The sequence below is a fragment of the Neovison vison genome, chromosome 11, assembly GCF_020171115.1.
Source record: "Neovison vison isolate M4711 chromosome 11, ASM_NN_V1, whole genome shotgun sequence".
Taxonomy (NCBI): domain Eukaryota; kingdom Metazoa; phylum Chordata; class Mammalia; order Carnivora; family Mustelidae; genus Neogale; species Neogale vison.
Genome location: NC_058101.1, coordinates 177,097,742 through 177,124,830, shown reverse-complemented (window position 1 = coordinate 177,124,830; position 27,089 = coordinate 177,097,742). Strand labels below are relative to the sequence as shown.

General features: G+C 47.5%; 1 protein-coding gene across 3 annotated transcripts in view; it reads left to right on the top strand.

Moving 5' to 3' along the window:
* Positions 1-27,089, top strand: part of PLEKHA2 (pleckstrin homology domain containing A2) — a 59,061-nt gene that overhangs the window by 22,877 nt on the left and 9,095 nt on the right. For all 3 annotated transcript variants that reach the window (XM_044225339.1, XM_044225338.1, XM_044225340.1), the window contains 8 exons: positions 2,963-3,019; positions 8,300-8,348; positions 9,780-9,877; positions 16,813-16,953; positions 17,497-17,643; positions 17,983-18,051; positions 18,461-18,531; positions 22,525-22,588. In XM_044225339.1, the coding sequence (XP_044081274.1) occupies positions 2,963-3,019; positions 8,300-8,348; positions 9,780-9,877; positions 16,813-16,953; positions 17,497-17,643; positions 17,983-18,051; positions 18,461-18,531; positions 22,525-22,588 (696 nt within the window). The remainder of the gene's footprint in view (positions 1-2,962; positions 3,020-8,299; positions 8,349-9,779; positions 9,878-16,812; positions 16,954-17,496; positions 17,644-17,982; positions 18,052-18,460; positions 18,532-22,524; positions 22,589-27,089) is intronic.

Sequence of the window (27,089 nt, the reverse complement as noted above, 5' to 3'; positions counted from 1 at the left end):
GGATTCAGAGAGAGGGGAGGCCAGGGACAGACTGCAACCCAGAGAAGCTTTGTGAAGGTGGATCCTCTTATCGGTTCTCTGGAGGTCGAGACTGGCCGTGTCCTGGAAAGGCCGCTTGCCTAGTCTTTGACACACTGCCCCGCCTCGGGTGCTGTTTGTTTCTTGGCGTTCCCCACCAGATGACTGGCTGCTGAGGTCTCCAGCTCAGACATGCTGGTACATTCTTCCTTGACCAGGAAGTTTCTGCCTGGGGCTGCCACCCTGGCAGCAAGCTGTCACCGTGAATCTCCCAGGTCCAGCAATCGGAGTGGACACTGAGCCATCACTCCGGATCAAGGCTCTGGGATCCTGGGGCTGTTTTCTCCTGTCATTCCTCTCCCCCTGGGTGGGGAGGAAGTTGTGGGGGGGAAACTGCATTTATACACACTTGTCATATTTTCCTAGCTTCTCATGGTGGAGACGGAGGTACATGTGAGCCTAGGGGCACGCTGTGGGGTGGGTGGTGGGTGAGGGAGGTGAAGGCGCCCCCCGCCCCCAGGTAACCAGTCAGGAGAGCTGCTCCTCTGTCTTTCTGCAGTGGGAGAGCTGAAGGGGGGTGGGGGGAGAGCGTGGGGAATGGGACGGAGGGTGGAGCAGCCCTGGAGGGTGGAGGGGATGAAGTAGTTGAAATCTGACCCGCTCATATCTGTCATTACGTGTGGGTTAGTGTCCGAATGGTTCCCCAAATTCCACTTCATCACTTATAATTCCAGATGGGGCTCTGGAGGCCTTTGGGCTGTGGTTTGGGGTGATGAGAGTGAGTTGTGCAACACCAGCCCTGAGACTTGGCCTCTGCGTCTTGTAATTAGCGTCGTTGTGGGTCGGGGAGAGGAGCTGCCATAGGCTAGGCGCTCCTTATGTATTTTCATGTAATCCTCACAACCACCCAAGGAGGGTTTATTGTCCCCCTTTTATAGGCAGAGAAACTTGCCTGCAGTCACAGGGCGATAATGTCACAGCTAGAATTCCAATAGCCCAATCTTTTCTAAGATTTTTATCGTGCTGCTTCCAACGCATTGGGTTGAAGTCAGATGACCTGAGCTTTGTAGTTCAAGTTCTGCCTCCAATTATGTGACCTTGGACCAATCCCCTCACTCACAAAGCCCCTCCCTTTCCTCCAGTGCCAGATGGGGGCTGGGAGTGGGCTAGGTGCTCCGTGTCCTAGAGAGGCTGGTGGCCCTGTGGTCCTTGGAGGCAGCCTTACTCTGTGCGGAGCTGTCTGCCCAGAGCGGTTCTCGGTTCTCCTTGGGGCAGTGGCGTTGCTCAGTGGCCTTTTGGAGTGCCTGTGGCTCCTTCGTGGACTCTGATTTAGGGGTGCAGGGCCTATCTCTCTTTATCGAATAGAGGTGTCCTTAAAAGTCAGCAAAATGCAATCACTGTATATCTGAAAAAAATGTATAAATCAGATCGTCCATATTTGAAATTCTAATCTGATTACCTAAAGGCAGCATTTAGATTTATGGCCTCATTTGTTAAGAAAAAAGTGGGGGGGCACCTGGGTGGCTCAGTGGGTTAAGCCGCTGCCTTCGGCTCAGGTCATGATCTCAGGGCCCTGGGATGGCGTCCTGCATCAGGCTCTCTGCTCAGCGGGGAGCCTGCTTCCTCCTCTCTCTCTGCCTGCCTCTCTGCCTACTTATGATCTTTCTCTGTCGAATAAATAAATAAAATCTTTAAAAAAAAAAGGGGGGTTATAGGAGGCAACACATCCTTTCTGAATTTCTTAGTCTACAATTTAAGGGCTCTGAGACTCCTTTTATCGTGGTATTGTCCCCATCCATTTTCTTGTGTGTAGAAAATTTCACATACTGCATTTGCTTCAAGTGATGTATGTTAATTTAGATCATCGGGCCTAGAAGGGCTCTTCCCTACTGTCTAAAATACTTCTTAAGGGCAGTCTCCTGGAATGACAGGTCATTTCACTGCTAACCTTTTAGGAAATTTACTAAATTCTCCTTATCCAAGATTTGTTTCCCTTATTGCTTTGAGATAACCCCAAATAACTGGGGGCTTCAAGATTATTCTCTGAGGCTTTTGCAGCAACTTAAGGGGCACCAGGAGCTCTGGACAGGTTCTTAAGGTCCATGGGGGAGTAGATTTTCCAATTTATAAATAAGAAACTTCATGGCTGAGGTTTCTAATCGTGTTCATTTCTTCAGTATGCTGTCATCCCTGTGTCTTCATTGCTTCGTTTCTGACAGCGGAGAAATAAGCAAGCTGGGGAGATTGTGCTAGGACAGAATATTGCCTGACCAGGTGCCTGTGGGTTTCTTGCTGTTTTACTAGGACATTTATTTAGTGTTTTATGGCATACAGACATCATTCCAGTTGGTATTCATAATAATCCTGTGAAATAAACTAAATAGCTGGATTTTTAAAAAAATTTCTGTATTGTGTGAATATGTACTCTGTTTATTACAAAAACAATTTGAAGTGGCATAAAGCAGGACCAAGCCAACAAGGGGACTAGAGCCATCAGGAAAGAAAAAAAATATAATAGCTAATACTTGTTGAGAGTCATCTATGTCCCGGGGATGATTGCAAGTGCCCTTACATGTATTTACTCATCCTCATGACTGCCTTGTGAGGTAGGTACCTTTAGTATCCGTATTTTTACAGAAAGGAAAACTGAGGCATAGTGGTTAAGGAACTGACTCACTCAGATGGTAGAGCTCACGCTTCTAACCACCATCCTAGAAGACACCCCCGCTGTAGTAAGTAAGGCCAAGGATAACGTTTGTGTCAACATAGCCATGGTAAGAATTATCACCATTTTACGGAGGAGAGTGAGCTAAAGAATGTGGGTAAGTGGCTTGGTCAAGGTTGCAAAGCCAGGACTAGCATTTTGGTCTTCGGTCTCTTAGTGCTGTTCCAGTGCCTCACATAGCATCATGCTTCTTAAAAATGAAAAACATGTGTCTTTCAGAACCTGGCCATGGGGGCAGGCGCCGTTGGATCTTTGCAGCTGACCTACATCTCGAAGGTAATGTCCGCCTGGAGCTCTGGGGATTCACGTTCTCTAAGTAGGTTTCGTATCTAAATGAGAAATGTCAAATTCTTCGGACATTAGCATTTGGGTGTGTTGCCTGGGCAGTGAAGTGCTCCCCTGTCCTCCCTTTGGAACTTTGCTGCTGACCGGTGCTGGGTGGAGTGAGGTTAGCAGGTTCTTGGAGGGTGAGCCTGAAGCCTCTTACTCCGGGGACACAGTGGTCAGTGATGCTTCCAGCTCCTGCCAAGGAGGACTAGGTGCTGGGGTAGGAGTCGGGCATGACCTTTTATCATCATTGGGACAAAAAGTACCAAACAACTGCAAAACCCCCAGTGAATAGAAAAGATTCTCCCAAAGGGTATTGTTCCACAGGAGCAGCTCACAAAGGGTGGGGACAGGATGACTGTGGAGGGAAGGCTAGGAGAACCCCAGGAAGGCACTTGGTTGTGCCAGGGAACTGTTCAGCCGCCAGATGACTGCTGGAGAGCCTGGCAGGCAGGCCGGACAGAACACCTCTGGTCGGTTAGTGCAGACAGAGAAAGAGCAGCCCCTCTTCGGAGCTGAGATACTGGGGTTGGGGGGGGGGCGCGGGGGAGAGACCGCGGGCTGGTTGGTGATGCCCACGCAGAGCTGCAGCACTGAGCTGCTTTCAGCGGCCCACCCCCGCCCCCGCCCCCGGAGCAGGCTCCAGTGCTGACCTGTGATGCAGCAGAGATAAAAAAGGCTGGGGATTTAGAGCCTCGCCAGAAAGAGGAACTCTTTGTCCAGTGAGAAGAGCCAGGTGGCACCCAGCCAGCACGAAGGTTCCGGAAGTCCTGTTCTCCCCACGCACCCTTCATGTTGGGCCTCTTGGGGATCTCTGCTTCCTTGTCCATGTTCTCCCAGGTTGGGGGGGGACCCTGATCTGAGTGAGCTTTGGGAACCCTTGGGTCCAGCCGCCTGTCGCAGCTGGCCGGGGCTGGTTTAGAGGTGGCAGCCGCCACAGGGGCTGGAGGCAGGGCGAGCAGACACAAGGGCTAGCCCATACCGCCACCGCCGGGCACAGAGGCAGAAGATGCAGGGTAGGGTCTGAGCGGATTAGAGAGAGGAGATAATGACCTCAGGGGAAGGGGGCAGGGCTTAAAGCGAAGCTTTGCTAGCGCAGCTGTGGGCAATTTGTGCTTGCCTTGTGGTGAGAGATGTGGCTGCCTCTGGGGCCGGGCGGGCCGGAGGCCTGGGCCTTCCCCTCTCCTGTCCGGTCTTGGTGGGGGCTCAGGAGGTCTTTTTCTAGGAGGTTTGGAGGAACAGAATCAGAGGGGCGGAGTAGAGAACCTCATTATTAGTGAAACTCCAAACCTCCTGTTGGAGAGAGTTTGGTTTGGCGGGAGACTTTTTTCTTTCTTTTCTTTTTTTTTTTAAATTGGGGGAAGAGTGAATACCGTCTCTTGCTGAATCACAATTTATAAATGCAGCTCAGATGAGGGTTTTTAGAATTCTCAGCTTTGGAAGCTGTCTCATTTAGAAAGGATGGACCTGTTTCTTAGCCCTTCTGGAGAGATGCAGGCCTGGATGGGTGTTTTTGCCTCCCCCCCCCCCCCGCAGCTGCCCCAGGGGTCAGGTTACATAGAGCAGTGAGCCTTTAACTCCCACCTGACTCAGTGCCAGAAAGCAGGGGTTTTCCCAGAAACCCATTTAGCGGGGCCACTGGCATCCAATTCAGCATTCCAGCTTATTTCTTGTGAACCTTTGGGTAGTCCCTCCCAGAGGACAGCATTTTACCATAGTGTCGACCTGACTTGCTGTGTACGTGTGGTCTCTGCACAGGGGTGCTGTTCTGTCACTCTTTCTTGAGGGTGTGTGTTGGGATGATGCTTCAGAAAGGCCGACAGAGGTGAAAGTCCTTGACTTGATGTCCTCCGGGGCACTGATGGCAGCAGAACCAGGTTTGGGCAAACTGGAAAATGATGTAAGGTGGGCTTGGTGCCACCGCCTTCCCGCCTTGCCTGAGGCTCTTCTCTTCTATACAGCCAGCCCCCGTGTCCCATCCCCGGCTGTGTCCCACTCTGTCAGGGCCTTGCCCTCAGTTAGTTATAAGGAAGACCTCCCAAGAACACTGGTTCTTAACTTCTTGTGGTAGTGGTGGTGGTGGTGGGGTGGGGAGAATCAGTGGTGGTCACAGATCCTTTTGAGTGCTGGGTGAAGATCATGGACCCCAGATGAAGTATGTATGTGTGTACAACCCTGGTCTGCCTGTAATTTCAGGGCTCATTGACCTCCGGAAGCTGGTCCAGAGACCACTGCTTAGAATCCTTCCAGTCATTCTGTGTAGTTGACCGCGGCTTCCTCTGCTCTTGATGCCACCTCATGGGGCAAGGACGCCTGGACACTAGGGCAGAGCCATCCCAGAACTTCAAGACCTTCTGCTGCTGCTGCTGCTGCTCCTACCAGAGGGGCCCCAGCTCCACTTCCGGCCAGGGGCAGACAGGATGGGGCTGGCTAGCAGTGCCCTGCTACTGATGAGTTTGCTGCCGCTGTGGTCTGTGTTTGATCTGATAAGAGCAAGTTCCTGAGAGTCTGTGGAGCTGCAGAGTGGCCTTGTCTGCGTCACTCTCTGGTTGACCCGTGCCCATTCCACCCCTCACATCCTGACCTCCTCTCACTGCTTGCATAACTCAGGACCCACCAGTCAACCACGGCTACGCAGCTACTTGACTGTGGTCACCTCCGGCAGGGGGATGGTAGCACTTGGGTGCCCTCCCTGTAGCTGGTCGGTGAGACATGCTTTTTCAGGATCCTCTGGTCCTTCACTACATCTGAAGGAGGCTGCACAGTCTGGTCTGATTACCAGCGTGAGGTGGGGTGGAGGCCAGAGGGCTGATACCTCCCAGGGGAAGAGGTATTCTGCTGTCACCATCCCCAGGATATCAGGGTGAGGCCAGAGATACCTTTCCATAGTAAAAGAGGCCCGTACTTCAGCCCTTCTCCTCGAGGGACACAGCCCCGGTAGATAGAATTTCATTTTCCTCTTTTGCCATTCTGTGATGATAAGAAGGAAAATAGTAATTGCTACTTGGGAAGCTGGTCAGAGACACTGAGGGTATAACCCATGCTAAATGGCCCACAGGGCAGAACTAGACCTGATGTCTGGTTGATTCAGCAAGGAGCTAGCTGCTTTGCCAAGTAATGTTTTTGTGGTTGGGCCTGAGGCAAATTATAGGTGTGCCTGTATGTAATCTCTGATGTCCCCTGACTGAAAACGAGATAAACCTATAAAAACAAATGAAAAGCCAGGTGATCGCTTAGGTTGTTGTACTAAGCATGCTGGTAGCATTCCCTCAGTATAGGCTGCTAGAAAGTTGTGGTCACTATGGACCATTTGTCATCCAACCTGGTGAAAAGTCTCTGCCCGTGGTGCTTTTTCTGGTCAGTGATAAATGTCAGTTTCTGGGAGAAAGGGGTGAGCCTTCTCATAAGCCAGTGAGGGTCTGAGTGCCCAGTTTTTCACAGCCATTCTAAAGCTTACAGTTGGAAGGAAGTCATGCGATATGTGGGTTCTGAGGGTCAGCCTGCTCTCTGCTGGTCAGAGCTACATGGGAACTGAGGCCAGGCCATGCAGGTGTTCAGGGCACAAGGGACCTGCAGGAGGAACAAGGATGCCGAGAGAAAGAGCCAGAAATTGAGTCATTGACAGATCAGGACATCAGACCCAAGCAGGATAACGGTGTATGCTGTGGTTCAGATGGAATCCTAGGATCCAGAACCCCCAAAACAAGGTGGCACAGGGACCAGAACTTATGATGTCATGGAGCTCTGGGGAGTGGGTTCTGGGGATGGTGAAGACATGCCTGAATTTGGGTAGTCTGTGAGGTGGGCTCACCTTTGCCTGAATTTTTATGTTTTTTAGGACTGTTGAAAGGCTTTCTTTAGGCCATAAGACCTCCACATCACATCCTGGTGAACAGATCAGAATATAACCATACCCTCATTAAATAGAATTGGCTATAAAATATTCGAGAGGATTCCAGTCATCTTATTTCTGGGGTGATTTGGCTGAGTAACTCATTTAATTCATGATTGGCCATATTTCGCAGCAATCACCTCGCATATCCAAAGATTCTTTTGAACTAAGAATATCAAAGCTACTAATTATTTTCAAATGTGATGAGATTTTTGTGACTGTTTAACGAAACATTAATGAAGTCGACTTAATGTGACATCTTGTTGTAGGCACTTAAAATCCTTGTCGAAGAGGTTAGTAGACTGTTATGTAGACATTAGTGATTTGTTTATTGATGTTGAGTATGCTATGTTCATTTTGTATGTTGGAGGGCAGGCCTTTTTTTCAGGTCTCATACAAGTAGGAGAAGGCCCTTGCTTGGAAAGGGGACTGAGAGAATGCTGTCCACAGGAGGATTAGGAGAATGTGGGACTAGTTCCTAACCTAGGGTCTTGGGGGAAAGTGCCTCCTTTGCAATCCCAGGTATAGTGGTGGAGACCTGTTCCAGGGACTGCAACTGAACTCCATCAAGGGCAGTCCCGTCTTGGCATATGGGGGACATGATTTGTTTTCCTTTATTCATTCCACGTGTTTGAATCAGAGTGAGGCAGGCTCATCTGTGTACATAGTCAGGAGTGTACATGCCAGAGGTAGGATTGAAGAAACAAGAGGAGATAACACAACAGGAGCTGTAAAATGACTTCTACTTTCTTCTCTTCTCTTCCCTTAAATGCATAGGTATGCTCTGATTCCTTGGGCACCCTCCTCTATTTTCAGGGTTAAGCAGTCAGGGTAGATAGAAAAGGACGTTGGCATGCTGCCAGACCTTCCTGTGAGCTCTAATCGGAATTTGTGTATTTGGAGAACGGTTTCGGGAGGGGGTCAGGGGTTGAGAGAGAGGGCTGCGGTCTTCCTAGTGTGAATAGGCCACGTTTGGGTTGTGTGGTCCAAAGAGAATTTTGTTGGAGTGTGTGGTTTTCCAAAGTCTTTTTGCAAAGAAGGTGAAGGGAGACAGCCAGGTAGTGGTTATCCCTTGAGGGGTGGGGATGGGATTCTTTCAGGGAGGGGCACACAAAGGACATCTAAGGAATGGGACTGGTAATGGCCTATTTCTTCATCTGGAGGGTGAGTACAGCGTTTCCACTTCATTACTATTGTTTAGAATGTTTATATATGTTTTAAATACTCTTCTTTTTTGTGTAGAAAATTTTACAGCCCCTCCCCCCAAAAAGTGAAGAAAGAAATGCTTTACAACCATCTTATAAAACTGTTCTTATTTTGTTTTTTATTTGGTTTAGGTGAGCATAGCTACACCGAAGCAGAAACCCAAAACTCCATTTTGCTTTGGTAAGTACAGAACTGGGGGCTGGGTTTTCTGAACAGTCCTGCGGCAACTTCCTCTTCGTGTGGAGACAGTCCTGTGATCACATGTGACTTGCTCCCTGCGTGTGTGAGTGACTTCAGTCATGGCGACGTGCCTACATCTCCAGCGATACTGCTTTCCTTGGTCTCGCGGGGAAGATAGTCCCGGAAGGCGGAGGTACAGGAACTAGTGACAGTTCGGTTTTCCTGACTCTGCAGGGCAGGGTCCAGGTATCTACGGGTCGTTTCTGGGAAGCCTTCTCTCAGACGCAGCCGCGGTGCGCTCAGGAAAGGTGGAGATGTGGGGGAGTTGGGGGAACAACAGAAAAGGAGTATCCTGTTGAGTGTGTCGGCACTGGCACCTGAGTGCCAGAGTTGGGAGTGACACAGGAAGCAGAGTCACTCAGTGCATGCCCCTACTCATTAAATCATCAGTTGTTATTTGGCGCCTACTGTGTTCTCGGTAATGTACTAAGTGCCACAGACAGATGCTAACAAGTAGTTTCTCTTGTTTATATGGGTGGTTCTGCATGTCAGCTCCATGAAGCAGGGCTGTCCCTTTGTTTTGTCACTGCTGTATCCCCAGCACATACAGCGGTTCCTGGCCCATAGTGGATGCTCAGTAATATTTGTCGGATGAGTGAATGAACTAATGAATTCTCTGTCTACCCGGCGATGCTCGCCTCCTGTAGTTCTGACTGATATATGCTCAGAGAATAAGGTGGTCACTGAGCTGTCTTCTCTCCCAACTTCCGGTTGGGTCAGGCTTCTTTGGTGTTCTTGTTGTCCCATTTCTTTCAAGTGTCATTGCTAAGCTCAGAAATGACTGTCTCAGATTTTGTGGTCAGCAGATCTAAACAAGATAAGTAATGAACGCAGAAGTAAAACGATTGACTTCATAGAGGGTTCAGAGGAAAGAACAGGTTGAGAATGAGGTCAGGGTCACAGATTTGATCTCAGGCAAGCTTTGTTCCATTTCCCGACCACAGGCAAGACTCCTAAGTCAGGCCAGTTGTGCCAGTGGAAACAAGGAGCACTGGGTCCAAAATGATATGTGTACCATTGAGACTCTCAGTCTGTTGGCGCCTCTAGAAAGCAGTTCAGGCTCGTGTCTTGTTGAGGGCGGACGAGAAGCCTCATCCCTGTACAACAGCACATGAAGCGGGTGGTTAAAACATGAACAACAGGTGTTGTTCTCATGGCTTAATGGAACAATTCACACTTCTGGAGAGAGAGCGGCTGCAGCCCACTGTTTTCCAGATGCGCATGCCGCTGACTTTGCACCGTGGCGGATGCCTTCGCTCTGTGCAGACCTCCACCTTGCCACCTCAGGCACCTGAGTTTTGATGGCGTCTTTTTGTCCTGCATGTGTTCTGACCTGGGTTTTTCTCTCTTCTTCCCCCATGACTATTGCAGTCATCAATGCCCTCTCTCAGAGGTATTTTCTTCAAGCTAATGACCAGAAGGATCTGAAGGACTGGGTGGAAGCCCTGAACCAAGCCAGCAAGATCACCGTATGTATGAGTCCTTCTTTCTGGAGGGACTCAGTGCCTCTTTTCAGCTTGTGGCCTCTTTGGGGTGGGGAGACGCTCAGCCGACAGCAGGGGCTTTCCCAGGAGCCTGTGGAGACCTGGTTCCCCCTTCCTCTTCTTACACCTTGGCTGACTAACCACAACTTGAACTGAGAGTTTGAGTTTGAATCAAGTTCAAGGGGAAGTGTATGGAGCGTCCCCGTTGTTCTTCCTGGGAGGGCTCCTGGTGAGTTGTGTTTTAGGTCAGTGTGGCCTGCTGATTCAGAACGTGGTGGGATTGGAAAATGGATTGCTGACTATGAGAAGCCTAGGAAAGGGAAAAGCATATAAAGAGGGAAGTTAGAACTTTTTACTGGCTTGGGAGTGGGGTGGGGGTACTCTTCTTCCTGTAAGAGGTTGCCTGGGGGTCAGTTCAGTCCATCCACCAACCCGTCCTGGAAAAGCCTTACATTTGAAAGCATCACTGAGCTGGTTCACTGACTGTTCTGTGAATATTCTCATCTTCTTTGACTTGGCTGGTGAACTCCTTTCTTCTTCCTTAGAAATATAGAAAAGGGAAAAGGGTAGGAAAAAGAAGAGGGAAGACTTTATGTTTGGAAAAAAACTAGACCTTCCATCAACAGTAGGCAGACTTGTGGCATGCAAGCCATGGTTTATGTGCTGAGAAGATTGATACTCTTTTTAAATTTATTTCCATTTATATATTCTAAGTTTTTATTTTAATACCAATTAGTATACAGTGTCGGATTAGTTTCAGGTGTACAATACAGTGATTCAGTACTGCCGTATGTCACCCTCTGCTCGTGCTGACTAGTGCACTGCTTCCTCTTCATCCCGTTTCCCCAGCCCCCACCTGCTTCCCCTCTGGTAGCCATCAGTTTGTTCGTTATAGTTAAGAGTCTGTTTCTTGATTTGTCTCTCTCATTTCCCCCCGCTTTCCTTCTTTGTTTTGTTTCTTAAATGCCACATATGAGTGAAATCATACGGTATTTGTCTTTCTTGGGCTTATTTCCCTTAGCATAATACTTAATACTCTGTAGCGCCTTCCATGTCATCCCAAATGGCAAGATTTCATTCTTTTTAAAAAATTCTATTATTTTCTTTTTTTAGGATTTTTATTCATTTGAGAGAGAGAGAGAACAAAAGGGGGGGCGGGGGGAGAGACAGAGGGAGAGGGAGAAGCAGATGCCCTGGTGAGCAGGGAGTTCAACATGGGGCTCGATCCTAGGACCTGGAGATCATGACCTGAGCCGAAGACAGATGCCTAACCAACTGAGCACCCAGGTGCCCCAAGATTTTATTCTTTTCTGTGGCTGAATAATATTACATTATGTGTGTGTTATACACATATACATATATGTACATATTCATACATATTTACATATATACATATATGTTATATATCTATATCTATATCACTTCTTTATCCATTCATCAGTCAAGAGACACTTGGACTATTTCCATACCTTGGCTATTGTAAATAATGCAGCTATAAACTTAGGGGTGCATGTATCCCTTTGGATTAGTGTTCTTGTTTCTTTGGGTAGATACTCAGTGGTTCGATTGCTGGATTGTAGGGTAACTGTATTTGTAACTTTTTGAGGAACTTGTTTTCCAGAGTGGCTGCCCCATTTGCATTCCCACTAACAGTGCAAGAGGGTTCTCCTTTCTCCGTATCCTTGCCAACACTTGCTGATTCTTGTGTCATGGATTTTAGCCATTCTGACAGGCGCGAGGCGATAGCCCTTGTAGTTTTGATCTGCATTTCCCTGATGATGAGTGATGAGCATCTTTCCTGTGTCTCTTGGCCGTCTGGACGTCTTCTTTGGAGAAATGTCTGTTTGTGTCTTCTGCCCATTCTGTAATTGGAAAATTGATTTTCTGTATCATGCAGTCAGAAATGCTTATGTTCTAGTCATTCCTGATAGTAACCATTATTTACTGGGGCAGATTGTTCTCCTAAATACCTCAGGGTTTCTGTGAATAAATTAATAGAAGAAATTGGTACACTGATCCAACTCTTGTGATGCCAGACCCAAGCAGAGAACAGTTGAGTTATTGAGGTGGTCTTGTTATTTTGACAAGCCTCGGGAAACCCAGGAAAAGAGGGAGAACTGAAGGGAGGGTGGGATGTTACAGCTAACTCACATGCCTTTGCTTGTGCACACGGCCCTGCAGTGCTGAGCTTAGTACATAATTTCTTCTTCCACGGTGGGGTTTTCACCCTTCTGTGTCTAATACAGTTTTGGAGTTTCTTTCAAAGTCTGATACTTTATTCTCTTTCAGCCTTGCCTCTTCGCTTTCCTCTTCTGTCCATGTCTGGTTCACTGGGCTACCCAGCCTGTGAGGTTGTGGGGGCCTTTTAGCCCTCATAGGGTTGCTCTAAGCAGTGTGTACCTCCTGCTGCTTTTCTGGCCCTATGGAATGGAAGTTATAAGCCACAGGAGTGGGAAGAAATGTGGTGGTGCCCAGAGGCTGCGGGATCCCAGATGTCAGAGCCTGCAGTAGGGTCTCCATTGTCTCCACGATCCCCCTTCCTTTCCTTGGCTTGGTTCATACATCTCTTCACTCCACGTCCCATGGGTTAGAAGGAAGAGGAGGGGCACTCTATCTCCTCATCTGTTTGTGCCCTGGAAGGGTTTACTCCTTTCTCCACCGCCATATTGTCCTGTGTCTTGGGTCCTTCCTCAGGGAGGCCGGAAAGAGGGAGGATGTGGGGCTGGACACCACATCGATGGCATGCACACTCACTTTAGGGCACCGTATATACCTGTGAAGTATCAGGCACTTTGGGGGATACAGAGATGAAAGAAAGAACAGATAATGTATTGAGCCAAGCTTTCATATGTGCTGTAATTTTTACCCCTCTGACATCACTCCTGTGAGATAAGTGGTTTCACTGCCATTTTTTCTTTTAGATGAGAATCATGGAAATCAGGGCTGCCCAAAGTGTAGATAGGAATAAATGGTAGAGCTGACATTCAAACCCAGGACCCTATGACTTTCAAGACCTAGAAGAGTTTATGAAAATATTTGAAAATATTTGAAAAGAGCAGCCATTGTAATGTGTGTTGGATCACACACTGCTTTTACATGCTTGGCTTCATTGTAGCTTCATAAAAAATCCTTAGGTAGGAAGGGCAAGTGTTATTAAACCCATTTATAAACAGGGTAGTGGAAATGCCTAGTGATTAAAGGGACTTGTCCAAGGTCAAGGAGCCAGGATGGATCCAGTTTTTCTGCCCACAGATCACTGTCCATTTTGTGCTAAGGCCGCTGGGTCCTTGTCATTGAAGAAATGATTGACATGTGGTATTTAAGGAATTGGATTTTCTCAGAGTATTAGTATTCCTGTATGAGTTTTATGGGACAACCAGAGCAAATGGGTGGCCTCTCTCTCTAGGGGAGAATCCTTCCTTGCCTCTTCCAGCTTCTGGTGGCTCTGGGTGGTCCATGGTGTGCCCTGGGTTGTAGCTGCATTACTGTCCTCTCTGCCATCATCATGATATGGCCTGTGTCCCTGTGTCCTCTCTTCTTCTGATAAGGACATCAATCACTGGGCTTCGGGCCCACCCTAAACCCGTATGATCTGATCTTAATTTAACAACACTTGCAAAGACCCTATTTCTAAATAAGGTCACATTCTGAGTTTATGGGTGGATAGTTTTAGTGGGACATTATTCCACTAACTACATTTCCCCAAACAGTTGAAATGTTTTGAAAATGAAAAGCAGTGAAAGTAGACCACAGTCCCTTGCCCTCATTGGATTATTCCTCATCGCAGTCTAGCCATGCCTGGTGGGAAGGAAGATGAGTCCCTGTAATTAATTTTCTTTCTTTCTTTCTTTTTTTTTAAGATTTTTTTGAAAAGTAATCTCTACACCCAACATGGGGCTTGAACTTACAACCCCGTAATCAAGAGTCACTGGCTCTGCCAGCGGAACCAGTCAGGCACCCCGTGTCCCTGTAATTTTTACATTGCGAATGAGATCCATAAGGCTCTCCCCCATCAGAGAATATCGCACAAGTGGATGGAAGAGGGTATACCTTGAATTTAGGCCTCTGGGGATATGGCCAAACCAAAAGAAAGAAACTTGTTTTTAGGTTCTGGGGCATAGTTATTGTTGAGTTTGTCCTCCCCAGACTGATTCAGTCTCTAGAAGCATTGGAAAGGCTCTGGGCAGACAGTCAGAACCAGCCCATGATACAGGAGCTAAAGAGAGTCTGAGAGGCCATACCACAGCTAAGCTGACATGATTCCTTTTCTGACCACTGGGACCTCTAAACGGCTACTTTCCTCCTCCTTCTTTGCTGGAATTCATTTAGGTCCTTTGTGGGGAGTTTCTGTTGTTCCATGATGATGATATGACGAAACATCCCAGCAGTTATCAACATCCTCAAAGCGATGGATCACACAATAGCGAAGCTCAGGGAAAGAAATGGTGGTAGCATAGGTGGGTAGTGGGACATTTAGCAGCGGAGAGTCCGGCAGTCCCAGCAGCAACTTACTTCTTTTTAATGAGCTTTCATTTATGTCATCTATATAATGGAGGAGATAATGCCTCCTTCATAAGATTGCTTGAGATAGAGATCTCAAGAGTGTGGTACCTTGCCTGGTGCTGAATGGGGCCCATAGCAGTGGGAACTCCTGTGTGGACAGCCCGAAGGGAAAGAGAAGGTGGATTTCTGGCTGCATCTGGAGAGCAGGTGGGCCGAGATCACGATTGTCTATGTAAATGGAATGCACAGGCCAGGAAGAAGGGTCTCATCTTCTTTCTGGGGCTCCAGTGTCCTTCTGGAGTTCTTCCTCCTTTGAGCAGACATGGAGTAGAGTGGTCCTCGGTCTCCTCCTTGATGGAATTCTCCAAGTGCCCAGAACCATGAGCTCTTGAAATGTCTAGATTCTTAGATCCTTCTGATTCTCGAGGTTGTAGAAGGAGTGAAGATGTGAGTATTACTCAGGGATCCTGCCAACCCACACAGGTGCTGAGTCTGTGTGAAAGACAGGCTTCGTGAGGCTGTGGGCATCGCCCCAGCGGGCACTTAGGGTCTGGGCTCCGTGCAGTTATTAACCATGGCTTTGGGCCGTTGACTTGAATGGCCTGGGCCTCTCCTATTTTCTTGACAAAATGGAAAGATTTCATCAGAATTGCCAGAGTAAAGAAGAGAGATGAGCAAGGAGGAAGGAAAGCAACATAAATGGGGATAAAGAGCACCTGACTCAAGGCCTCAGTGGTGGGGAGCAGGGTAGGGACAGGGGCAAACTGGAGAATGTTCTCCCTCTAAAGACAGAAATGATGCTTGGCTAGAAGTCTGGATTTTTAGGTGAGCTACCCCAAGCTTTACATGTAGATTGAGAAACATACTGCATCAGACCAATAAAACACAGTGTGGGGTGTGGTGCATAAACAATGAATCTTGGAGCACTGAAGAAAAAAATTAACAAAACAAAACAAAACACAGTTTGGCCAGAATCTGTCTTCATGCCACCATTTGTAGTCTGTGGCCTGTGGCGTCAAAGGAGCCATAAAACTTCTGTGATTCTCTGACTGTCCGTGGTGCCCTAATTCTGCCAAGGAGAGGAACAAAAAGATAACTCTTCACAAAGGGCTGTGTTTGTAAATGTTAATACCATTTGTGAAATGTTAATTAAAATGTTTTGTAATACTTTCCATCCTTGAACCACATGGGTTTGAATGGCATGGATTTACTTACATGACTGGGAGTGTAAGTCCTTATGATTTTCTTTTTTTTTTTTTTTTAAAGATTTTATTTATTTATTTGACAGAGATCACAAGTAGGCAGAGAGGCAGGCAGAGAGAGGAGGAAGCAGGCTCCCCGCTGAGCAGAGAGCCCGATGTGGGGCTTGATCCCAGGACCCTGAGATCATGACCTGAACCGAAGGCAGAGGCTTAACCCACTGAGCCACCCAGGCACCCCTTCCTTATGATTTTCTTAATAACATTTTCTTTTCTCTATCTTACTTTATCATAAGAATACAGCATATGACACATAGAACATACAAAATAGGTGTTAATTTACGATGTATGTTATCGGTAAGGCTTCTGGTCAATAGTAGACGATTAGTAGTTAAATTCAGGGGGAGTTGAAAGTTATACACGGAGTTCTGGCTGTGCAGGGGTCAGTACCCTTACCCCCTGCATTGTTCAAGAGTCAACTGTACTTTTATATTTTTGTATTTCTGAAGTTTTTAAGTATATGTACTTTGTCATTTGGTAAGCACGGTGACTCTATGACATCCATATTATACCCTTTTCATTTTCTACTCGGGACACTTTTGACCTTGAGAGAAGTTCAGTGATTTGCTGAAGGTCACTGAGTGAGTTAGTGACGGATGAGGAGTCAGTACCTTGGGCTCTGAAGTTCATGCTCCCTGAATTCTGTACCAGAGCCCACATGTATTACCTGTTCCCGCCCTACTATGTGCTCTCCTCCTTACATCCCTGGTTCCTGTTCCTCTGCAGGTTACTGTTCTAGCACCTTCCTCCCCTGGAGACCACCGCTAACCACTCCATTTCAAATAGTTCCCCTCTGTCTGTCTCAGCTCCTGTTTCTTTTCTTTATGGCACTGCTTGCAGTTTGTAATTATTCTCTGTGTTTGGCTCTCCCTTTTTTGTCAGTCTCTGCTATTAGAATGTCCATGCCGTGAGGGCAGGACGTGTCTGTTTGCTGTTTTATCTTTGGTCTGCAGTCAGGGAAGGGCTGGCTCATAGTGGGTGTTCAGGCCTGATGGGTATGCGTATGTGTGTATCGAGGCGTCCGCTGGCAGAGTTCCTCATATTCAGGTATGGGTCAATGGAAGGGCTGGGAAAGAGAGGAGGTCCTACTAGCATTTGTCCCTTTCCCCATGTCTCCCCCCCACCCACCCATTTTCCCTGAGCTTTCTTTCTTTCCAGGTACCCAAAGTTGGGAGCCTGCCCCTGACTACGGAAGTTATAAAAAGCCTGCCAGCTCCTCCAGCCCTAGAGAAGAAGCCACAGGTGGCCTACAAGACAGAGATCATCGGAGGGGTGGTGGTACACACGCCCATCAACCAGGTGCTGGGGCCTGGGGCTGCCGGGCGCCGGTGGGGGTGTGGGAGCATCCACAGTGGACCAGTGACATGCATAGAGGAGGCCAGCACAGAGGATAGGTGGTTGGGGGTGGGGGCCAGTGCCAATGGGGTAGTCAGGAAAATCCAGGACAGGGGTGGGTATGAAGAATAGCAGTGCAGAAATCAGGGCCACTGCATCTTGAGGCTGTGTGGTCCTGGGACTAGCACTTGCAAATCACATGGGAAGTGGAGCTGGGGAAGCCAGGTGAGCCTGGAAACAAGCCCACAGCCCCTCTTCCCGTTAGGGTGTTTCTTCCCTCTTCTGGCTTGTATTCTCTGTCCTTACCTTTCTCCTGGTTCTGCCCAGCTTCCCCGAGCCTTGTCCTGTGACATTTCCCAGTACAGTGTCTGACAGGAACCCGTGAATGTTTACTTTCTTGTTTATTTCTTCTTTAATTGCTATCGTGGGGAAAGAAAGAGGCAGGAGAGGATTCGCCAGAGAGGGCTGGCTGAGGCATGAGCTAATCCTTCTGCTGTTTCCTTGTAGAACGGTGGGGATGGGCAGGAGGGGAGCGAGCCCGGGTCCCACGCCATCCTTCGGAGGTCTCAGAGTTACATCCCCACGACAGGCAGCCGTGTTCCCTCTGGGCCCCCCCTCATTAAGAGCGGCTACTGTGTGAAGCAAGGGAATGTGGTGAGTGTCGGTGCGGGGGCTCTAGTGGGTCCTGGTGGCTCCTGGGGGCAGTGGCTGTGGGTGTAGCCCAGGGGAGAGCTGGCTGGCAGGAGGAACCGCCTTCCTCGGCACTAGCTGCCCCCTCATTGCCCTTCCGAACTGGTGAGAGGTGTGGGACTAAGCATTCATGCTGCAGGTTGGAGGCATCGTGTCTGATAGGAAGAAGTCTTTGTGGCCCCCCACCCTGCAGTCTGAATCTGGGCGCCCAGCTTCCTTCCGGCTGGGTACCCTGAAATATAGAACTAGAACATTCTCCAGAATGCTGGGGCCTCTTCTTAATGTCCTGCTTTTTTATTTCAGCGGAAGAGCTGGAAACGTCGCTTCTTTGTACTCGATGACTTTACTATCTCCTACTTCAAGTGTGAGCAGGTTTGTAATCGCTCTGGGGCCCTTCTGACAGGTCATGGAAGCAAGAGGCTTGTGAATAACACCCAGATGTGTGTGCGTGAGTAGAGATGTGGACACACACACACACACAGGTTTAAGAGGTGCCTCCGTGTGCCCTTCATCTACCCTGTGTGCACCTCTTTACATCGATACAGCAGCATGGCCCAACTTCTTCCCTGCTGCTCTGCAGCAAGCTACTCTGTGGTCAGAGCCACATAGCATCTTCTTAGAATTTTTTCCTCACTAGACAGTTATTTTTAGACCATGCCTTGTTCGCAGCCTGGTATCTGCCAACCATCTCTGACCAGAGAGGTACATTGGTCAGCTGGTCTGGGTTGTGGCATTACATGGGTAGTGTCATTTATCTTTTTTTACCTGTGTTTTCTACCAGGACCGAGAACCACTGCGCACTATATTTCTCAAGGACGTTCTCAAGACCCATGAGTGTCTGGTCAAATCTGGGTAATCATCTGTGCTGATTCTCTTCTGATCAAAATCCCCCATTTGCCTGCTTAAATCTCCATTTACTACCTTTCTGAGGCTCTATTCAAGAACCTTCTTCCTTGCACATGACCGGGGCTGCCATCTCACCGCTTCCAAACCGATGCAGCTAAGAGACCACACCGGGCCAGCTCATCTTTTCCCACTACCTTACTCTGGCCCCTGAGGAGAGGGGCAGAGCCTATATAATAATTCTCTGGTGGAGAAAAAGAAAGAATATAGGAACAAAGAAGAGAGTGGTGTTGGAATGCTTCTCGAGTGTTAGAATTAGATGCTCATCGCCCAAAAGGCCAAGGGCTCTGAGTGGGGACTGTGCCCTCAGTTTTCTCATGTACCAGCACTTCTGGTCAGAACCCTGCTTTGCCTGTGCCTCTTCCCTGACCTTCTTATGCCTTCTCCTCCTGTGGACAAAGTCTCTCATGTCCCTTTAACACAAGGGTGATTCACAACAACTCTGTGTGACTCCCTTTGGACATTTGCGCTTCCAGTAGGAAATGATTTACCGTCCACATACCATAGTGCATGGGATGCGTTTGGGATCTGGGGCTCTGACTCAAGGGCCTTCCCATAAACAGTACAGATACAGATGCCCTTAGAACTAAACTTTAGAAACCCAAGGATATCTGGGCATCTAGAAAGCCTCCTTCGGTCCCTTAATCTGCAGCCTTTTTTTTTTTTTTCTTTTTTTAAAGATTTTATTTATTTATTTGTCAGAGAGAGAGAGTGAGTGCACAAGCAGGGGGAGCAGCAGGCAGAGGGAGAAGCAGTCTCTCCGCTGAGCAAGGATCCTGATGCGGGACTTGATCCCGGGACCCTGGGATCATGAACTGAGCCGAAGGCAGATGCTTAAGTGGCTGAGTCCCCCAGGCATCCCAATCTGCAGTCTTCAGAGACAGTTTGTGTCTTTCCATCCCGTGGATGGTGTGATGCAAAGCCAGCGTCATCAGGGAGGCGCCTGGCAGGAGGCAGACTGTTCTCGTGGAGATGCAGGGATGGTCGTGAATGCTGACGAATGCCACATGACCCAAGGAAGCAGAGACTGAATTGGGACTGTACTGACTCTTGCAGATGACGGTTGGAGAGTAGAGATTAGGAAAGTTCCCAGTGGCAAGTTGTCATCTGTGCCAGTGGCTATAGGTGGGAGTTCAGAAGTGTGGTTCCAGAGCTTGCTTGGGTGCGGAGGAGAGATTGGCCATGACTCATGCCCAGAGATGGTTCCTGCCTCCTCTGACTCCAGAGGGCCCGTGTGGATAGGTAGCTGTATGACTGTCTGGGTATGGTGGGCAGCTTAGCGAGCCCAGAACATGTTTAGTCCCAAGCACGCTCTGCACTTGCCAGAGTCCCCTGCTGCCGGAGTCAGACCGAATTCTTAGTGAAGGAATTAAGGGAGCCGAGAAGGAAGTCTGCAAGGCTGTGTGGGTACCAGGCCTCTGAGACTGTGCGGCCTCTCCAGACCCAGTCAGGAAGCTTTAGGGCAACTGTGTAGTCAACCAACATTTGTTAAATTGAGTTAAACCGAACTGAATGGAACTGAATTAGAAGGCAACACACGTAGCCTCGGAAGTAGTTATGACAAGGGCAGGGATTTCCTCCCTGCCTTGCTTTCACCTCCTCAGTAGTCGATGACATGAGTGTGCTGTATGCATGTGAATAATTTAAAAAGCTAACACATTGTAGCCAGAAGAAGAGCCATCTCTACTCAGAAAGTAATGACGGCCAGTGAAATGTGCCTCAAGAGGCCACCATCTGCTGTAATTGGTAGCAGATGCCTGATATACTTTATACATTGATCTCTGGAGTGACCAGCCTGATGAGGGAGGTCTCATCTCCATTTTACAGTTGGGGTACAGAGGCTCACAAAGATTTAAAAATATTCCTCAAATACCTTTTCTCTATGAGGAGGTGAGATTTGGCCCCACGTCCTCTTGACCCCCGTCTTGCTGTTCCTTCCCACATGGGTCTTTCGTCTCAGGCTCCCCCTCTGCCCGGTGCCCATGTCATGGGCCCAGTGCCTGCCACGGCCTTCCAAGTCTTCATTTCCGGAGCCAACTCTGCCTGTGACCAGTCCTTTTTTGGAATTATTCTCACTCTTGGCGTCCAACATACAGTCTAACATGTAATTGTATAGTTTTGCTTTTTTTGGTTCTTTTATTGGGAAGGAATTAGACCTTTCACTCCTTATGTATTGCCCACAGCACCAGGATACACACAGCAGACACTTAACGTTGCAAATAATTTTGGCTGATTTTAGGTTTGTCACCGAGCACCAGCTACTTCTCACCTTCTTCCTTGCAGAAGTCAGGATTGATTCTTCTCCCCAAATTCATACCCAGTTTGAAGCATCTTACAGTAGTCTACTCTGTCCTTCCATTTCTCATTAGCTCCCTGTTTCAGCCCAGTACAGGGTGGCACAGAGGGGGAATTTCTTTCTTTTTTTAAAAGATTTTATTTATTTGAGGGAGAGAGCGCGTGCTTGCACGTGCGCATGAGTAAGGGGAGGGGCAGAGGGAGAGAGACAAGCAGACTCCCTAGTGAGTGGGGACCCTGATACGGCGCTCAATCCCAGGATCCCAGGATCATGACTTGAGCGGAAGTCAGATGCTTGACCAGCTGAGCCACCCAGTACCCCACAGGGCAGGAATTTCATGAATCTGATAAAGTGGCTGCTTGTGGGGAGGAAGGTTTTAGAAATGAGTTGGTTCCCTTAGGAGAAGCAAGCGGTAGTGGAATAATTAAAAGCATAGACTCTGGAGTCAGACCTGGGTTCAAATCCTTGCTCTGCTGTTTGCTAACTTTGGCACCAAGTCACATAACTTCTCTGAGCCTAGGTTTCCTCATCCACAAGGTAGGGAAAATCTTAAGTTTTTTATTGGACTGTTGTCAGGATTGGATGAAATAACACACAGGAAAGCACTCGAAGGATGGATTGGTGGTTGCGGGGGTAGGGGATGGGCAAAATGGGTGAAGAGGGTTCAAAAGGTACAAACTCCCATTTATAAAATAGATAAGTCCTAGGGATGTAATGAACAGTATGACTATAATTAATAATACTGTATTGTGCATTTGAAAGTTGCTGAGAGAGTAGACCTTAAAATTTCTCATCACAAGATAAAAAGAACTTGTAACTATGTGTGGTGATGGATGTCAGCTAGCCCTCTTGTGATCAGTTCACAATGTATACAAATACTGGATCATTATGTTACATACCTGAAACTAACAAAATCTTACACATCAAATATCTCTCCCTATATTTTGATGTAAATAGTATCTTACATAGTGAAAAATATATAATCAATGAGTTATATTTACATATTTGTAAGACCAATACAATGTTCATCTGCTTGACCCTGAAAAAAACCACTTAAAACCACTTTGCACAAAAGAACTGTATGTCTTAGCCGCTAAATAAAACCCCACTGGGGTGCCTGGTAGCTTCGTCGGTTAGGTGTCCGAGTCTTGGTGTTGGCCGGGGTCAGGATCTCAGGGTTGTGAGATCAAGCCCTGTGTGGAGCCCCACATGGAGCCCTGAGTAGGGCTCCCAGCTCGTGGTGCAGTTTGCCTGAAATTCTCTCTCACTCTGTTCCTCCTCTGTGTGCTCTCTCTCCCTCTCAAATAAATAAGTAAATCCTTAAAACGTTATTTAAAAAATAACCCTCTCCCCACAACTGTAGGTGTTACGGGATGTGGTGGATATTAGGCAGACGGTTTTAGAGGGAAAGGCGTTTATCTTGTTAGAACTGGTGGTGGGGTGTATGTGTGGGGTTTCCATGGGGATGGTGAAGCCTGAGAGCCTGTAGGAAGTGAAGCTAGAGGAGACCCCCTCGTGTTTTTTGAGGCAGAGACTGGAGGAGGGATGACCTGGGAGCCCCCTTTATACGGAGCCTTGACTTAGGATGAATCATGTCCTCGATGTGTGTGCGGGCATGCGTGGTAACTTTTTTTCTCTTTGTCTAGTGATCTCTTAATGAGGGACAACCTGTTTGAAATCATAACAAGCTCCAGGACCTTCTACATACAGGTAAAAAGCTTACTTTGTGAAGACTTTGGTGTTCTGACTCTGTGAATGATGTGCTGATAGGTCTCACCCTTTCCTCTGCTTTCTCTTTTATTTTGTTTGAAGTTTCTAGGTGGTAAATTTAGCCCCCGATGGTCAGTCTGAGTCCCATTTTATTCTAAACAGGATGTTTGCCAGAAGCTTCCCAACCATAAAATAGTAAGCAGGTTGAGCCTCCGAACTGGGGAATGCGAGTTCGTACCAGCTGCTCTCAGCTGCTGGGCGCCAACTAAGCAGAGAAAAGGAGAACTAGCCAGTGGTTTCGCTTCTCCTTTGGACGGTATTTATAAGCCCCGCCTGTGTAGACAGCTCTGTGTGCGGAAGGACAGAAGCACAGAGGGCCCTGTGCAAGCACCAGGTGCAAAGCCCAGCTGCACAGAGAAAGTCATTGTTGGGCTCTGACAATTCAGCTCTCCGGAGCTTCTCCCTCCTCCCACGGCTTTGGAGCTCTCCCAGCTCTTCTCAAATCATAGGAGCGAGAAACACAGATCCCCGAGCAGGGCCTAGACTCTCCACGCCAAGTTCATCTACGAGCCTGCTTAGTTAGCAGTCCTCGAACATGCCTTGATCCACACAGCGTCGTGATAATATCTCATTTCCAGTGCTGTGAAGGGCTTTGGTTTAGATGTGGGGCTCCCCAGCTGAGGCTTTTCAGGGTTCCCAGTGTTCTTTCTTTGTTCCAAGTGTCAATCCCCGCTAAGTACCATCCCTTCCACGGGGCCCCCTTTCTGGGGCAGCCGCTCCATAATCCTGACCCCTCTGAGCTGGTCCTCCCCCCGCCCCCCCTCCACCGGCTGAGCAGACATGCTGTTAGCCTTAACTAGCCGTGGACTCCACTGGGTAAGAGAGAGCATAAGGGAGCTGTGGATAGCATTGCTGGGGTTGTTAGCGCTGGTTCCATTGTTATTGGGGGTCGACGTTTAGGCTGTAGGTTCTGAAGCGTTTCCAGTTCTTGGATTTAACAGGGATACTCAGAGCATCCTTAGAATGCCAGGCATTTTAACTCCACACTGGGGACACTGTTAAACAGAACAGATTCTGAACCAGAGGGGGAGAGATCATCAAGCAGACAGGCGATGAAAACTGTGATGGGGTGGGGGAGGGAGTGTTGGGTGGATGAATGCTGGGGGATCTTTAGGGCAGCAAAACTATTCTGTATGATACTTTAGTGGTGGATGCCTGAAACAGGACTTTATAGCACAAGTAAGAGTAAAGAGTAGAATACTTTAATATATGTGAATTTAAAAAATCACTTCAGAGGTCACATAATTCCAGCACGGCATGCTGATGATGACAAAAGAAACCTAAATGCATTCTGAGTATGGAACAACCTCACCAAAGGGGCTGAGGGAATAAAAAACAAAAAAGTAAAAACCAAAAAAACCAGCGTGGTTAGTGCTACCATTACAGTGAGCAGTGGTTGTCATGGGAACTCATAAGAAGGGCGCTTTCTCTGTCTCAGGGAGTCAGGGGAGGTTTCTTGAAGGAAGACATGTTTAAACCAAATCAGTTAGGGGAAGACTGGCCCAGGCAGAGGGGAGAGCATGTGTGAAAGAGCCTGGAGATGGGGCGCCCGGGTGGCTCAGTGGGTTAGGCTGCTGCCTTCGGCTCAGGTCGTGATCTCAGGGTCCTGGGATCGAGTCCCGCATCGGGCTCTCTGCTCAGCAGGGAGCCTGCTTCCCTCTCTCTCTCTCTACCTACCTCTCCATCTACTTGTGATCTCTCTCTGTCAAATAAATAAATAAAATCTTTTAAAAAAAAAAAAAAAAAAAAAGGAAGAGCCTGGAGATAAAAGGAGCACAGGGCGCATGGAAGGCTGGCATGCCCATACAGAGGGCTCTTGTCTTACAGGCCCTGTTAAAGAGCTTGTAATTTGTCCTGAAAGTTAGGGCGCTTGAGATAGAACCAGGAGAGGGGCCCAGTCAGCTCTGCCTTTTAAAAATACCACCTGGGCAAATGACCTGACTTTCAAGCCTTGTTTTCCTTATCTCTGGAGTGGAGGTGATATCCCTCAACTCGTCCGCGTTACTGGTGTGCTAGTTGTGAGTTTCCAGGCTCAGTGCGGTATAGACACAGGTGACAGGAGGTAGGACGAGCCATCGCTGTCTGTCATTGTAATTTGGGTCAGGGATGAAGGAAGTTTGAACGAGCATGTGGAGAAAAGTGGACTTTTAAAAGCTATTGAAGAATGTTTTCCCACTTGGTCGTGGGTTGGATGTGGGATAAGGGGAACCAGGGGAGTTAAGGACACTGGGGGGTGTTTGGCTTGGGCTTTGGGATGCCCAATGGCAGTTATCATTCAGACCAGAGCGTGGGAGGAGGGACTGAGGAGTCCCTCAGTCTTTGTGTTGGGGGTGATGAGTTGACAGTGTCTGTGGGACATTTGAGTTGACATGTTATGAAGGTCCTCAGACGGTGCCTGACACATGGGTGGTACAAAATCAGTACTTGTCAGGGGAAAGATGATGCTGGGAATGAGCACTGGATGAGAGAGAATGATTTGGGAAACATGAACTCCAACCAAAAACAATGTTCAAAACACTTTTGAACAAAGCGTGTGCACATTTACCAGAAGCTTCCCATCCCTTCTACCCTCCTTTGCCTTCTCCCACATTTCTGGGATAAAAGAACACTAGCATCACCCGGAGGTAGACAAATGAGCGAATGGACAAGCCTGTTTATAGCCCCTAACTCAAAAGAGAACAGAAAATTGAGAAGAATATACAGTAAAAATCATTAAGAATATGTATAATTTATTGTCAGATAGCAAATAAAAACTCACTTATGTTGACACAAGTAATATTCTATGAAAGACAGGTATATTTCTAAAACAAAAAGCAGCTAGAGTAACTTTTTTTTCTTACATTTTTGCAAATCTATTTAATGTCTGGCTTAATAGAGGACAGCAGGATTATCATATCTGCTCCTGCATTCTATCTGTGGCCATATGTTGTTTTGATTGAAGAGCATGAAGAAAATCTGGCCTCGCACAGATACGTATTTGGAAAAAAGGAATATTTTAATAGCTTTTTCAGATAATTGTGGATATTTTTTCCAATTCTATATCAGAACTTGACAAATGGTATTTTCTTAATGTTTAGGTGCAATGTGGATTGGGAGCCAATCTCAATATCCATAAACTTTCATACTCTTATAAAAAACTCCACTGGTCAATTTTACACTTTGAATGGATCCTTTTTACCAATGCATGATTTTGTAACTGTGCCCCAGTCATTGGGAAAATAGTGGTCCCACTGAGGTATGCAGATCTTCCAAATGTTGACATATTTTATGGTATAATATAAAAAAATCACATTTGTTAACATCACCACAAGGCTCATCATCAACAAAGTCGTTAAGTACAGAAAGCTGTCAAGCTTATGGAGGACGATACCAGATTTTGGAATTCTAATTTTGTTTGAAAGCTCAAAATTCATCATTTGCAAAAAAAAAAAAAAAAGAAAAAAAAACTTTCATGATTTTGCTTGACTAAACAGATTCCTTTCATTCATTTTTGAGTTAGAGTCCACCATATGCCTAAGTCTGAGTAAGTTTGACTGATTGTTTGTCAGTCATTTGTACCAAGTAAAAATTGTTTATCATGCAAAAGGTAAAAGCATATGACTGCTCCTGCAGTTTGGTGCCAGCAGCTTTCGCCACCAAGCCTCAGTGGCATTCTGACCTGCTTCGTAGTGTATGTTGGGTAGATCTGCCGGAAAGAACCACGTATGCTTGGTGTCTGGGGAAGCTAGACCAGAGGACAGGGCAGCTGAAGCAGAGCAAACAGACTCCTGGGCAGGGCACAGAGGCTTGGGTGACAGAATGGGGCCAGCTTCCAATTGCTGACGTGTTGGTCATTTACCGTCTGTCACATATGCCTTCTATGTCACACTTATGTATAATTTGAAACCTGGGATGCTGCCATTTGTTGGACACTCAGTTGTGACAGTCACAGTGCTAAGGAGTTTACAGGCAACATATCACTTAATTTCTCAGCAATCTCTCAGGCCATCTCCATTTTACAGATGAGGAGACGGAATGTCTGAAGGTAAATTGTTCGAGATCATAAATCTGGTGAACTGTGGAACTGATTAGGAAGGACCTACTCATTTGCGTTGTTTAAAAGGAGCTTGGTACGAAATATGAAAATGGAGACAAACCATAAGACTCTTAATTATAGGAAACAGACTGAGGGTTGTCAGAGGGGAGGTAGATGGGGGGATGGGGTAACTGGTGGTGGACATTCAGGGGGACATGTGATTCAATGAGTACTGGGTTTTCTATAAGACTGGTGAATCACTGACCTCTACCTCAGAAACCAATAATACTTTATATGTTAATTAATTGAATTTAAATAGGAAAAAGGTATATAAAAAATAAAAGCTCAGTGCAGAGCCCAAGATGTAGAGGGTGTGGCCTTTGATGACCAGGAGAGAACAGCTTGAGGGGACTGGCTGTTAGTCAG